General features: G+C 42.3%; 1 protein-coding gene across 1 annotated transcript; it reads right to left on the bottom strand.

Moving 5' to 3' along the window:
* Positions 1 to 5,224: 5,224 nt before the first annotated feature.
* LOC148364121 (proline-rich transmembrane protein 3) lies at positions 5,225 to 14,043 on the bottom strand. Its single transcript, XM_088338208.1, has 3 exons — positions 13,720 to 14,043; positions 11,533 to 11,874; positions 5,225 to 8,374 (listed from the first exon to the last, which is right to left on the bottom strand). The coding sequence occupies exons 2-3, from the start codon at positions 11,855 to 11,857 to the stop codon at positions 6,786 to 6,788; spliced, it is 1,914 nt and encodes a 637-aa protein (XP_088194334.1). The 5' UTR covers positions 11,858 to 11,874; positions 13,720 to 14,043; the 3' UTR covers positions 5,225 to 6,785.
* Between the last annotated feature and the right edge of the window lie 585 nt (positions 14,044 to 14,628).

The raw sequence follows: 14,628 nt of genomic DNA, 5'->3' as shown, positions 1-14,628 counted from the left end.
AAATTAGAAATTAAAATCAAGTGAACTTTTTTTATGCCTGTAAACCATGAACATGCTCGTTATCAGCAGTAGCTCAGGAGGTAAAGCAGGTTCGATTCCCGGCTCCTCCGAGTTATATGTCATAGTGTCCTTGGGCAAGACACTGAATCCCTAATGCCCCCGATGAGCAGGTTGTTGCCTTGCATGGCTGACGCTGCTATCGGTTAATGTGTGTAAAAGGGAAAGTGTGAAGCACTTTGTAAAGCGCTTTGGGAGGCTATCATTGACTTGAAAAGCACCATATAAATGCAGAACATTTACATAGTAGAACAGTAGATAAAACAAATATGTGCATTTTGTGAAGTACATTCAAGTCTTTACCAAACCAACAAAACCACTGAGCCATCTGGAGAAACACGGGAGCTCTGTCAGTGTGCTATTCCCACCTGGGCCTTCGTCTCTAGCTGGTTTATAGAATTTCTCTCTAGCCGCCCACAGGCTCTGAAACTCGGCTTCCATGTCTCGTCCACTCTGACGCTGAGCACTGGAACCCCAGAAGAATGTGTGCTGAGCCCTCTACTGTTCACCCTGCATATCTCGGACTGTTCACCGACCCACCCCACGGACACCATTGTGAAGTTCGCTGACGACACCACCTTTGCTGGATTCGTCTCTGAGGGGGATGAGACGGCATACAGGAAGGGGGTGGAGACGATGATGACGTGGTGTTTGAAAAATAAAATAATACTCCGACAACCTATTCTGGTCCACCAATGCCAGGGCTGTGGTTGTGAAGGCTCAGCAGGGACTCTGAGGGTTCTCAGAAGGAACAACATGGAATAGAAGCGGCTGGTGTCCTTTTTCATAGCCACAGTGAAGAACATTCTGGAAACCGACGTCACTGTGTGATATGCCAGCAGCATGGCAGCGGACAAGAAAAGCATACGGAGAGTAATAAACACAGCCCAAAATATCGGCTGCTCTCTGCCCAGTCTAGAGGACATTTCCGGCTTGCCATACCGTAGCAGAGCCATTGACATAATGTGCGCTACAGGTCCCTCAAAACAAGGACAAAAAGGCTGAGGGACAGCCTCTTCCCTAGGGCGATGACCACCCTAAACGAGCACACAAAACAGATCTTGTGACTTTTTGCGTTTTTGTCTTTTTTGTTGCTAAATGTGATTGCACGAAACAGTAAAAGATTGTGACTTATTTTGTGACTTTTTTTGCTGCTAAGTGTTATTGCTATTCATTTCATTGCAATGTTCTTACCACGCACTCGTCCTTTTTTATTAAAGAACATTGCACTATTATAGCTTAGATCTGTCTGTAAGCACTATGTTGCAAATGTTTTTTTGTCTTTAATCCTGATAGTCTTATCTTTTTCAGGAGAGCCCTGTCCAATCTCATTGCATACAATGTTTCAGAACTTTGATAATAATGACAAACATGACAATTCAATTCTGTTCAAAAAAACCTAACGATTCTCAACAGTTTAAAATCAAATTGTTTCAACAACTGACATTAGTCATTTTTAAAGTTTTCTCAACTTATTTGTTCTTTGTACTGTATGTATTTATTGTCAAATACATTTGTCAAGCGCAGTCTTGTAAATCGCTCAAGCTCCCTTTTATAGCGAGATATACTTGTATAAAATACACAATGCATGCCATCAAAACTGTATTGACTTGAATATAACTTGAATCTTACCGAGACGAGTCAGACTCATTTTTGTTCAACTCTCCGACGTAGTTTCTCTTTAAATCTCATCTCATCTCATTAGCCGTACCGCTTATCCTCAGTAGGGTCGCGGGTCTCTTTAAATCAGAGGTCTTAAACTCCATTGAGTTGGCGGCCGCTGAGCTACGATCCGGGTGAGGTCTGGCCAAATAGGCTTTTTTCTACAAGAACAGTGCTGATAAAAACTTTCCGCTGCTCTTAAAGGGACAGTGTTTTATAGTTGTTCACTAGATGTCGCTGGCATGTGTAGTGCAACCAAAAAAGAGTCCAAAGAAGACTACAAACTACGAAGACTGAAAGTAAGCAAAAAGCACCCTTTTTCTTCCGGTTTTTACCCATTTTTATATTTTTCTCTTTTTATTTTATTTTCCTTTTTTCTCTTCTTCCTTTTTCTCTTCCTTTTTCTCTTCCTTTTCTTTTTGTGTTTTCTATTTTTTTTTTGCGTTATTTCTTTTTTTCTTTCATTTTTCTCCTTTCATTTTCACTTTTTATTTTATTTTTTATTTATTTATTTCTCTCTTTTTAAAGATAATAATGTGCGTTTTGGTCACTTTGAGTCTCCTTATTTTGTCTCCTTCTGTTGTGCTCTTAGGACTCAATTTCGGGGGCACGACAGAATACGACATCATCTAGTGGGAAAATATTCCACCCTGTCCTTTTAACTTAATATTAAGGCGAGGGGCCTCAACTGTCATCCTGGGGGCTGCTTTTGGCCACTGGGCCGTGAGTTTGAGACCCCTGCTTTAAATGTTTGTGGATCGCTGATACGCAAAGTCTGCTTTGCAAACTTTGCTAGTAGTGTTTTTTACCCGCCATATCCAGGCTAAACTGCTCCCAAGCTTAAGAAGTTTTTTGTCCGCGTACTTGATGTTGACACCGCCATTTTTGTATACTTATGTTACCGCTCGAGAAAGTCAAGTCATATTTCTTTGTATGGCCCTCAATCACAAGGAGTCTCAAAGGGCTGCACAGGCTACAGACTATTCCAAACCACAGACTATTATTACACCATCCCCTGATTTAAAACCTACATGAGGGCAAGGAAAAACTCAAAAACCTCAACATGAGGAAAATAAGAAACCTTGAGAAGTGACAGACGCTATTGCGCATGAGCGGCTCTCAGCAGAGATTATATTCAAGTGGAGGTATCTCACACTGTTGAAAACACGTGTCTGGGGACAATAGTCGACAATTGAATAAATCGTCAACCTTTTTCTATTATCGATTTTTGTCGAGAATGTAGACTAATCATTGCAGCCCTAATGCTCAAGTGGTACAGCAGTAGGCATTTATGCATACGCTCGATAGCAAAATTAGCTCGCACATTATCTGGGCAATCAATAAAAATGATCCAAATGCTTATCTTCTATTTGAGGTTGCACACATTGCACAGCAGTACGCACTTATGCTTTTTTTAAAGAGAGGAGTTAGCCAGGGGCAGCACGGCAGCGCAGTGGTTAGCGCTTGTGCGGCACAGTTCATGTCATGGGAACCTGTCATGGGTTCAAATCCAGCTCCAGACTTCCTGTGCGGAGTTTGTATGTTCTCCCCGTGCTTGCGTGGGTTTCCTCCGGGCACTCCGGTTTCCTCCCACATTCCAAAAAACATGCATTTCAGGTGAATTGGCCGGTCCAAATTGTCCCTAGGTGTGAATGAGCGAATGCATTGTCTGTCCCTGTGTGCCCTGCGATTGGCTGGCAACCAGTTCAGGGTGTCCCCTGCCCACTGCCCGGAGATGGCTGGGATGGGCTCCAGCCCCCCCGCGACCTTAATGAGGATAAGCGGTACGGCTGATGAGATGAGATGAGTTAGCCAGCACGTTATTTGGGCAATCACATTACTAGAATAAGAGACTGAATCTGAGTAAATCACCACCCTATAAAATGGTTCACAGATCACTTTATGAATCAGATTTTTTCTTGTTACTTTGAGTTAAAGATTATGAAGATATGAATTATTGTTTTACTGACTGCTGACAACTATATCAGTGTATTATTTATCATTGCAACATCCATTGCAGCCTGGTCATCCTGGAAGGGGATTACCTCATGTGCGGTCCCTTCACAATGTTTTTTCATTTTCCTCTGTCATGATGACTGATTAGTATCACCTGTGCCCGCTCGTTTGGCGCTAGCTGCTGCGGGCTACCTGATTGGTTCCTCGTCATCCTTAAGCCCAGTCCTTTCACTCGCCTGCTGTCAGTCTGTCAGCGAACCTCTGTTTCTACAAGGCAAGCACTTTGACTCTGACTTTGACCCACTTTTTGAACACGTTTTTCCGCCCATCCATTCCTAATTTCCCTGTTTGTCTCCGGCTACGACCTGTTTTTTTACCCCGACCACGTTTGCTCTTCTGTCCCGGCTTGCAACCCATTTTTGATCCCGACCACTTTTTGCTCTCCTGTCCCGGCTATCGACCTGTTTTTTCCGTCTTCCACACCACCATTTCCCGCTCCGGATGATCCACTTCTGCATTAGGAACACGATCCGATTCTGTGAGCGGCTTGCTTCCCGCGTCCAGCGCGCACCGGATCACGGGCGCTGCCCTTCGTCTTTCTCTCAATAAACTTGTGGTTAACATTACGCATCTGGGTCTTTAATCCATTCTGATCGTGACATCCTCATGTTGAGGTTTTTGAGTTTTTCCTTGCCTTCATGTAGGTTTTAGATCAGGTGATGATGTAATAATATTCTATACTTTGCAATAATCTGTGGTCTGTGCAGCCCTTTGAAACCGTGATTAAGGGCTATACAAATAAATGTGACTTGACTTACCTAAAACAAACCCAAAAAAAGAGTAAAACCGTATTCCCCAAATTTTTTATTTTGTAAAATGTTTTAAAAACATTATTCTTTTCCACATGGAGCATTGACCCTCCTGGATGATTCTTAGTCACAAGCTCCTTTAGCAATTAGCTCGTGTGTGAAGGGACATGGATGGCATGGTATTCGGGCTATGGGACTATGACGGATGGTCGGCTTGGAGGATCTGAAATTCCACACGAAGGCATCTTTGGAGCAGCAGATAAGGGTGTAGAAAGTAAAGGAGCTTTTGGTGTTTAGGAAAAGATTTCCCAAAAGGGGATACAAAACTGGGATCTGATAAGCGCCGGGATAAACATGTGGTGTTAGGAGCTGTGGGTGTTTGTTTTTGGAACCATAAATCGTTTGAAATTGTCCATCTGGGAGATTCACGGGGAATTTATTAATTATTATGAAGTTTTTGCCTTATTCGGAGCTGGGCTTCCCTTCATGATATGTGGTTCGAGCAGTATGATTCATGTTTTTTCATTTGTCAATTTAAAATGGTTGTCTTTTCATGGAAGCAAATTGTGAGGGTAATGGGATACTCTACTCCTTGAGTTTTGAGTCTCACATCCAGTCTCGGAGCTTTGATGTACTTCCATACTTTTACGGCCTTTGTAGGGGTATTCTTTATTCTTTCCACCTCAAAATGATCCTATTGCAAATTTAGTACTGTTACAAAAGCAAAAAGAGAGTTTTGTTTATAGGGGCATTTTATTGAAAATATCAAATTCAGTATAAAAAAAACATTTCCACAATATAATAAATAACGGCAGATGTAAAGACTCACAAATCATTCTTCCAATAACACACTGCACAATTTCCGGATTTCAAACATTATATGTCACAAATACACAAAATTGTTGGGTCAATTTCACATTTACAAATGATGAAAATTTAAATTGTAAGTATTCACGTTTTTCCAAACAATTTTGTATGATTTTATTGCCATCTCGAAGTCTTAGCACCACATTTCTTGTTTGTAAAATATGAGTTAAGCAGAAAAAACACCTGATTTTTTTCTCCATCTTTGGGGGTGGCCAGGAATATGGTTGAGTGAGGTTTAATTGTTGTAATATTGGAACATCTCACTGGCTATATTCAATCATGATTGTATGATTTCTTCATTTACAACTTTAGATTTCAGTCTTTTAAAACATTTATACATATTTAGTCTAAATTATATGACTTAATTTATTGAGTCTTAATTATACTGATCTTTCAGTTGTGCTTGATTTTGTAGCCAGTGGTGGCCTTGAACGTTATCATATCAGACTTACTAAAACCAGTTTGGAAAAGGGTCATTGTGGAGTGGAAATTTTCACCACCGCTGTACCTTTAGTTTCGTTTACTTCCAAATTCAGATTTCAATTAAGCGTATGCATTTCCCTCTCTGTATAATGATTGTAAGCCGTTTTCCTCTTTGCACTTGTGATCTTGCTACAGCTAATGCCTGTAACTTATTTGTGCCCAGAATTTTCTGTGAATAAAACCTTTTAATGGAACTGCTCATCGTTTCCCAGCCTTTTCTGTATTTCGGTAAACTGTCTTCCTGTGCGGACAATGGAATCCAACTGTTAAATTAAAACATAGCAACGTAGGGGCAACCAGTGGGTGTTGACGTGATGTGATTTCTGCTTAGTGCTTTGAATGTCAAAATGAAGATATTTAATGAAGGGCAGGTAAATGGCGGGAGTAACTGACTGCCAAATCATAATTTAGAACACAATGCATGACAAAAATCTGTGACGTAGCAAAACCGTGACATAGCAAAGGATTACTGTATGTGAATCCAAATGCCAAGTAGACTGGTTAGGGTCCTTAAAACATTATTTTTGAAAAAAAAAGCATTTTGCTTTTAACATTGCATTTTACACACAGCATCACATTGTCACAACATATGTTTTCATTTTCAAAGACTATGGTAAATACATACAATTACTGCAAATTCAAACTGTCTGGACCCATAACTAGACCCTAATTTTTGTCAACAACAAAAATAAGTAGAACTTCCTACTTTTGTGTTCCACAGTGTTCCATAAAATTGGCAATGAAGGTTGCTATGTTTAAGGAGAATTTGATTTTGTTTTTCACCTCTACCATGTGTGTGATATCTTCTACATCTGCTGAATTTGAAAACAAATATCTTGCAGGTGAGATGGACCATAAACCCAAGAGAATGCAAATCCAGAACATACGGAAAATGGGAAATGTCCTCAGGGTGTGCAAAATGTACCGGGAAACGCCTCCTTTACAAACACATTAAAGGTCTGTAATGTCCTCATCTGACCAGTCATTTTCATGTGTCGATGAATTTAAGTGAGGTTCTTTTTCCTGAAGTGGTTTAGGCAACTCCCTATCATAAAAGTAATCGATCCCATCAATATTCGGCTGTGTCGGCTCCCGAGTTTGGAAGTGGTCCAAAGACGCAGGGATGGATTCCGTGTCCGTCATCCATCCATATCCGACGTAAGCTGTGGGAAATGTTGTAGTCCCATTTTCGCCGTCGGAATGGGTCCAAGAAGGCGGAGGAGGTGTGAAAAGGCTTCCGGCCAAAAGTTGCCCATGATGAAATGCGTTGTCAGCACCGCGCCTCAGGTTAACGGGCGACTGGGGCCTGGTGTCGAATTCTATAAGCGATAGGATACATTCCCGCTCGCCTATTCTTTGCCACATGAGCGAGTCATAGGTGTTACATCCAGAAGGATCGCGCTTGTATTCTGAAACAATAACAGAAGGTTGATCGTCATATGGGCATCTAGCGCTGAAATTCGCTGGCGAGAAGTTGCGCTTTGACAGGTTATTTGGCATCAGCCTCCTCCATTTCCTCTCCGTCCTTTTGAGTTTCTCTTTCCGGACGCTGGCCATGACTTTGTCCCACAAAATGCTTGTCTTATTCTTCCGTTTAGACACCTCACGCTTGCCGCACGGCCTTGCCGGCATCCAGAAGATCCAAGATCCCAAGACCAGCAACGAGGAACCCCAAGCCAACTCGAGGATTCTGGCCCAGAATTGGCAGAGCCACCAGCACCAACCAAATCGCCTCCAGTTGCTAAGCAGACCATAGAGCCAGAGGAGGCTACAAATCTGAAGGTTGCAGCACATAATACCAAGGCAGGCACATACGGCCGTGACCCGCTTGGCGCAACGCTCGATCCTTTGTAAAGGAACCCTACCAGGAAATGAAGACCTGAAGAACAACTTTGGGTGGCAAACAGACTTCAAAAGTATTTCAAGGCAAAACGGAAGACCCCAGCAGAGGGACAGAGTGTGAAGCAAAAGTGGAAAAAGTGGAAGGAACGAAGTCAAATAGAAGTCTGCCGCCAGTAAGACGGCGCTGTGTGATGATATCAACCCCAAAACGACCTGAGGCTGCTGCAACACCACAGGAAAAAGGACTAATTTGAATCTCCGAGGTGTGACAAGTGTGAGGGTGACCTGAGCCCACAAAAGTAACATCATTGGAAGGTTCTGCAGTGACGCGAGCGTTTCGTGAGACACAATCTGACGAGTGCCGTAAGGGTCCAGCAGAAGGTGAACGGCACGAAGGACCCCGCTGGCCACCAACGCGCCATTGGCCAGCATCAAAGCTCTGCAGTGAGGGAAAGAGATCGTGGAGGCCCCGGCCAGTCCAAAAACCGCTACGGACGCCATCAGGATGAAAAGGCCGGCCGAGCCAAAGACGTGGATTTCCCAGGCAAACGCCAGAGTGCGCCTCATGTCGTCCCACAGCAGGCTGGTCCCATTGGAGTTGGTGAGATGGAGGCAAGGACTTGGGCTGCACTGTTGGCCTGATCCTGGCAAACTGGTCCCTGAAGCGTCTACAAGGTTTTCGTCTTGGTGGCCTGAACCTGTAAGAGAGGATAACAATAGATTTTCAGAGCATTTTTTAATTTAATTGGATCTCTAGCAATCGTTAGACTCAGAACAAAGCAATAAAACGTACCCCAACAACAAGAATGTACCACCAAAATATAATTTACCTTTTTTTTCGTTCTTTTTTTCTTGTTTCTCCTTACATTTTGTGGTTGTTTTTTTATCTATTTGACTCTTCTATTATTTGAAACGTAAACCTGTTATAGACCGAATAGGTTTTACGGTGATGCTAAGTACTATTCTATTAAAAGAAAATAGGTTGGACAAGATAAGTGGAGTGACTTTTTCCTGCACCCCTTTTTACAGAATCTTGATTTTTCTTCACAAAAGTAAATGAAATGAAATGAAATGATCTGCATTTTATATTGCGCTTTTCAAGGCAATGACTTCCCAAAGCGCTTTACAATGTGCTTCACATTTCCCAATAGCGGCCTTGCAGCCATGTAAGGCGCTAACCTGCTTATTGGGGGTATTAGGGGTTCAGTGTCTTACCCAAGGACACTTCGACATGTAACACGGACGAGGCGGGATTCGAACTGGGATCCCTTGATCCCAAGACGAGCGCTCTACCTCCTGAGCTACTGCCGCCCTAAATATGAGTGATAAGTTTATTCTATTTTTAACAATTAGACACTAAGACAGATTTCATAGGATGCCAGTTAGTTATTTTGACTATTATTGCAAACTGATGTTTATTGTTTTGACTATCACATCATTGACAATCATGGTGCTGTATTTTAATTTCCTCACCCCTTCAGGGTGGACCTGCTTTCGTAACCTAGGAGATGTAATAAAAAGAAAGGAGCTCAAGTAAGGGCCTTTGATTTTCTTATCTGATAGCACCTCTCACTGTCCTTCCAAGTTCAAAATTCATTCAAGTATTCTCTCCTTGTTTGTATGTCTACTAAACTTTAAACTTATCAATGAGCACAAGAGCAAAATGCTTATATAGTTTAAAATTGTTTTCTGTTTCTGTTTTGATAAAGAATGGATCAAATACAGTTGTTTTTAAGCACTATTCTGTGGCACACTAGAAAACTTATCTAGTGTGATAAGTTTTCTAGTGTGCTACAGGAAAGTGTCCAACAAGAAGATGCCATTTGTAGTCCATTAAAGGGGAAATGCGTGTTGTTGAGGCGCAAATAAAAAACAATAATAGTTTAGATTTAGGGCAGCACGGCGGCGCAGTGGTTAGCGCGTGTGCAGGAACCTCCTGTGTGGGTTCAAATCCAGCTACCGGACTTCCTGTGCGGAGTTTTTTATGTTCTCCCCGTGCTTGCGTGGGTTTCCTCCGGGCACTCCGGTTTCCTCCCACATTCCAAAGACATGAATTTCAGGTGGATTGGCCGGTCCAAATTGTCCCTATGTGTGAATGAGCGAGCGAGTTGTCTGTCCCTGTGTGCCCTGCGATTGGCTGGCAACCAGTTCAGGGTGTCCCCTGCCCACTGCCCGATCATTGCCGGGATGGGCTCCAGCACCCCCGCGACCCTACTGAGGATAAGCGGTGCAGCTAATGAGATGAGATGAGTTTAGATTTAGATAGCAGAGTATCTGTGATCATTCATAGGCTGATCATGAGCAACTGTGATGTAATTTTCGTTGCAGAAAGGTGGCATAATGGCAGGCCTCTGGTTTGGACAAATCAGCTGGATTTTTTGAGGAATTTGAGGAAGGTTTCATTTTAAATGCTAACATAAGACAGCAACTGATGTTGTTTTGCTTTTTTAACAGGCTAATAAATATTTGCATGTCATAAAACATTGCAGAATCAGAAAGCAAAGTTCCTGAGTGGCTAGAACCTTGGCTTCATATTTCATATGTCCCAGGTTCAATTTCAATTGCCAGCCTCCCTGGTTGGAGTTTGCGTGTTCTCCATGTGCCTCAGTGTGTTTTCCCCGGTGCGTTCCAGTTTTCTCCCACATGACAAAATTTTTCAGGTCGGTTGGCATGCCTGAATTGTCTCTTGGAATTGGTCAGTGAGTGGTTGTCTGTGTGGCCTGCAATTGGCTGGTATCTAGGGGTGAGCAGATCGATCCAAATAGCGACATTACCGAAACCACGTTAGTACTTCGATCATATCAATAGTATTGTCCAGGGACCAATACTTCACGCCAATTTTCTCAAGGCGCCGCTTTCCTGAGCAGATAGCGCTTCCCTTCTCTCTAGCTCACTCAGACCCCTCTACAACACTCTGAATTTTTGCCTAAGTGGGTGACTGACAGAAACACGTTTAGCCCATTCCCCTATTGAATCCTACCTGCCAGGCAGAGGAAAAGAAAATGGGAGAGTGAAATAGCAGCCAGATCGATCTACACACCCCTACTAGAAGCTAAAAACAAGAGAGGCATACAGGAAGCTCAGTGTGATGTGTGCTTTTGAACTGGTCCGCTAATGTTGCAACATCAAAAATTTACATAATCGAATGAAAAAAGCTCAATATACAGAGAGCAATGAACATGTACCGCGTTAATCCATTGTCCTTATGGCAACGGAGCCAAGAAAGCTTTTTCCTACGAGAAGAGAGCGTGAGGCTGGGAGCCAAATAAAACTCTATTCACACGACTGACTTTATGTTCAAACTATTTTGCAATGAAAGGTATTTTAATTGTCTTAATGACAGTATTGTAAAGTGTATGTTTTTTTATTGCTTTTTGGGTTTGTCTTGGTTTTGGCCTTGGATTATTCCCTGATCTTTACATTTCCAAACAAAAAAATTTGTTATTGGATCGTCTTAATCGATACTGCCCTGTATTCACTTGGATCGGATCGATACCAAAATTCCAAGTATCGCCCACCGCTACTAGCAACCAGTCCAGGGTGTCTTCTGCGAACTCCCCCAAGTAAGCTTAGATGGGCTCCAGCCTCAATTCTCATGAAGATAAGCATTGGAGAATTAATGGCTGAATATGACATAATCCATTCATCCATTCTCTGCACCGCTTATCCTCAGTAGGGTCGCGGGGGAGCTGGAGCCCATCCCAGCTATCTTGGGGCAGTAGGCAGGGGACACCATGAACTGGTTGCCAGCCTGTAGCAGGGCACTAGGACGAAATCTTGACTAATACTGTCAAATCCGTGGGCAGAAAAACTGAGGTTTCTAAAGCATCTTGTGAATGAATGTCTAGACTCTTACCTATCTCAGCTTGATTATCCTTGGATTTTTCAATGAAGTAATCAAAGATTTTATTTTTGTTGACTGCTCCCGTCAGAGATTGAAGCGGAGTAATAGTGGACATCCCAGTTGATGTCAATTCCTTTTTCTTTGCGCTTTCTTCCGTAACAGGACGGATTGTACCCTCCAGTCTGGCTCTGTTCACCCCGATGACGTCACTCGCTGCTTGGATGACAGTTTCCATGCTTTGAGTCCTCTCGCCCGAATTGTCATGTGTATCTGAGAAGCTTCCGAGTGAAGGCTGACACAATGAGAGAGTAATGATGAGCAGAGAGGAGCATTCCATATTTCTCCCAGTAAAACCTGTAAAAGGAAGATAATTGAATCCCTTTTCATGTGATTTGTAACAACTTTACAAAAAAATGGAAAAGCTATATTTCAACATTTAAAATCAAAGTAATAGATTATTAAGGAGACAAGAATAAATCTTCACAAACTGTTTCTTGTGTTCCTATTTGCGGACTTGACCCCTATTCTAATCCATTTGATTTACACAACATCTGCTTACTTTATTACCAACATTTGACACTGCACATTCAAATCATACTGTATTTAAAAAAATAGTTGCAGAGCTATTAGCTCTCTTCCTAATCTGGCGGACATTGCCGTCTTGCGATACCGCAACAGAGCCAACAACATTATAAAGGACATCTCTTACACTGGCCACCACCTGTTTAAACTTTTGCCCTCTAGTGGGCGCTCTAGTTTTAACTGTTCTATACTGTCACCTGGTGTCAGTCCGTCTGCAAACCTCAGTTTACTTTTTTTTTTTTACCCTGACACCAACCTGTTTTTTGCTCCTGTCTGTCCGCCGGCTTTGACCCGTTTTTGATCCTGATCACGTCTACTCTCCCGTCCCGGCTTTCGACCTTTTTGTCCTCGACCACATCTACTCTCCTTTCCTGGCTTACGACTTGCTTACGACCCCGACCATGATTTTGCTCTCCTGTCCCGGCTACTGACCCGTTTTTCTGTTCCCGACACTTCCATCGCTCGCCACAGAAGTCCCACTTCTGCGTTCAGAGCGACCTGCTTCCCACGCCCAGCAATCACCGGATCGTGGGGGCAACCCTTTCCTTTCTTCCAATACAACTGTGAGAAACGTAACACAAGTAGGTCCTGTCTCCGTTCTGGTCCTGACAGCATGTCAGGTTAATTGGCCAGTCCAAATTGTCCCTAGGTGTGAATGAGCAGGTAAGTTGTCTGTCTCTGTGTGCCCTGCGACTGGCTGACAACCAGTTCAGGGTGTCCCCTGCCCACTGCCCGAAGATAGCTGGGATGGGCTCATGTACCCCCGCGACCCTACCAATGATAAGCGGTGCAGATACTGGATGGAAGTTTCTCATGGAGAGCCACGTCTACGCACACTATGTTGTAATCAACGAAACAAAAAGACCATTCTATTCTTTAAGATTTGTTTGTCGGGTTCACCTCCATTTCAACAGATTGCAACACAAATCTGTGAGCTGAATGTTCTTGCCTCGGACGCTGTTGTGCTCACAAGCTTCGAAAACACCGACGGTGAGGAACAATAGGGAATGCCGGAGCACTCGGCTTCTTAATTCAGCTACTTGAAACGATCACCGCAGGAAATATTGGTGAAAAGCGAAGACCCTCGCTGCCCCATCGGCGCTGGGCTTTATAGTTATTTTATTATTATCTTATTTATCTTATTACTGTATTTTTTTGTTCAATTACTATTTGAATGTGTTTTGAGTGACCCGGAAGACGTGTTTCATTGCTACGTAGGTTTAACTTGGATGTTTTTGGGATGCTGGTTTATTGGTCTCAGTTATTTTGCATCAGTGAAATTTGCTTAAGACACAAGTATGATCCAGGAACAAATAAATATAGAAATATCACTGTATTCTCATTTTCCCAGACAGTCCTGTACTCAGGAAAATTCACCTTTACCAGCATAGAGGTGACTCCTTGTGATTGAGGGCATCGCAAATGGACATGACTTGACTAGTTAAAAACGTAAATAATTAACCTCAATGTCCCTTAGAGAATCAAACCACAGAACACTCACATAATTAAATGAAAATATCATTGTCAAGCGCAGTCAAGCAGTGAAAGTTATTTTAAACCTAATTACAAATATCTCCTTTTACTCGAATTAAATCTTTGAAACAATCAAAAAGTTACCTTGGAAATCTTTGCCTTTTATGACTTCAAGTAGCGCTGTTCCGTCGGTGTCTGATCACGTTCATCACAGTGAGCTTTCAATTCTGTGACCATCACATCATGTCTTCAAGCTGCCGTCCTATTCTAGTAACTGCACCGTCTGCTAACTTGGCAGTGTCCCATAACAGTCAACCTGCCGAGGAAAAAAAAAACACAAAAAAAACAAATACAAAACTGACAAGGCATATAGACCGAGCTGCACTTCTGAAACTTTCACAAGGAGAAAAGGAATAAAACCAAATTTTAAAAGGATAATTAAATTTTGAAGGTAGTCTTTAAGCCACAGCTGCCTCTGTCTACAGGAGTTATGTTCAGGTAAATCCTTCCCAAAAGGATTAGATTAAGATTCTTACGGAAGCACCAAGTCACATTTAGTAAAGTGCACAACTCACCGTATGCACCACATTAGTGGCGTGCGGTCAGGGGAGGCAGATGAAACTATGCCTCAACCGGCCTTAATGGGAATATGATATTGAAAATTAATTAAATGGTTATAGTGATTAGTTTTAAAGGGATGGTGTGCAATATTTCACTACTAAATGTCACTCTATTGTGTCGAGCAACAAAAATGAGTGCTAGAAAAGCACAGGGAAAAATATAATCAATGGAGAGTCAAAGTTATCAAAGCGCAACATTGTTATTTTAATGTTTTTGTCCAGGCTTTTGCAGAGAAAATTTTTAAAAAAAGAAGAAAGGAAAAATGAAAAAAGAAAAGGAAAGAAAAGGTGAAAAAAGAAAAAAGAGTGGGAAAGAACAAGGAAAACATTGAAAAAAGAAGGAAGGAAAAGTAACATGGAAAGAAAGAAAAAAACATGTAAAAATGAAATTGGATAGAAAAGAAAACAAGTCAAGCCATCAAGCCATCAAGCC

The sequence above is a fragment of the Urocampus carinirostris genome, chromosome 6, assembly GCF_059441175.1.
Source record: "Urocampus carinirostris isolate Australia breed hairy pipefish chromosome 6, RoL_Ucar_1.0, whole genome shotgun sequence".
Classification (NCBI taxonomy): Eukaryota; Metazoa; Chordata; class Actinopteri; order Syngnathiformes; family Syngnathidae; genus Urocampus; species Urocampus carinirostris.
Note: the sequence above shows the minus strand (reverse complement) of the source record. Positions and strands in the feature narration are given on the sequence as shown.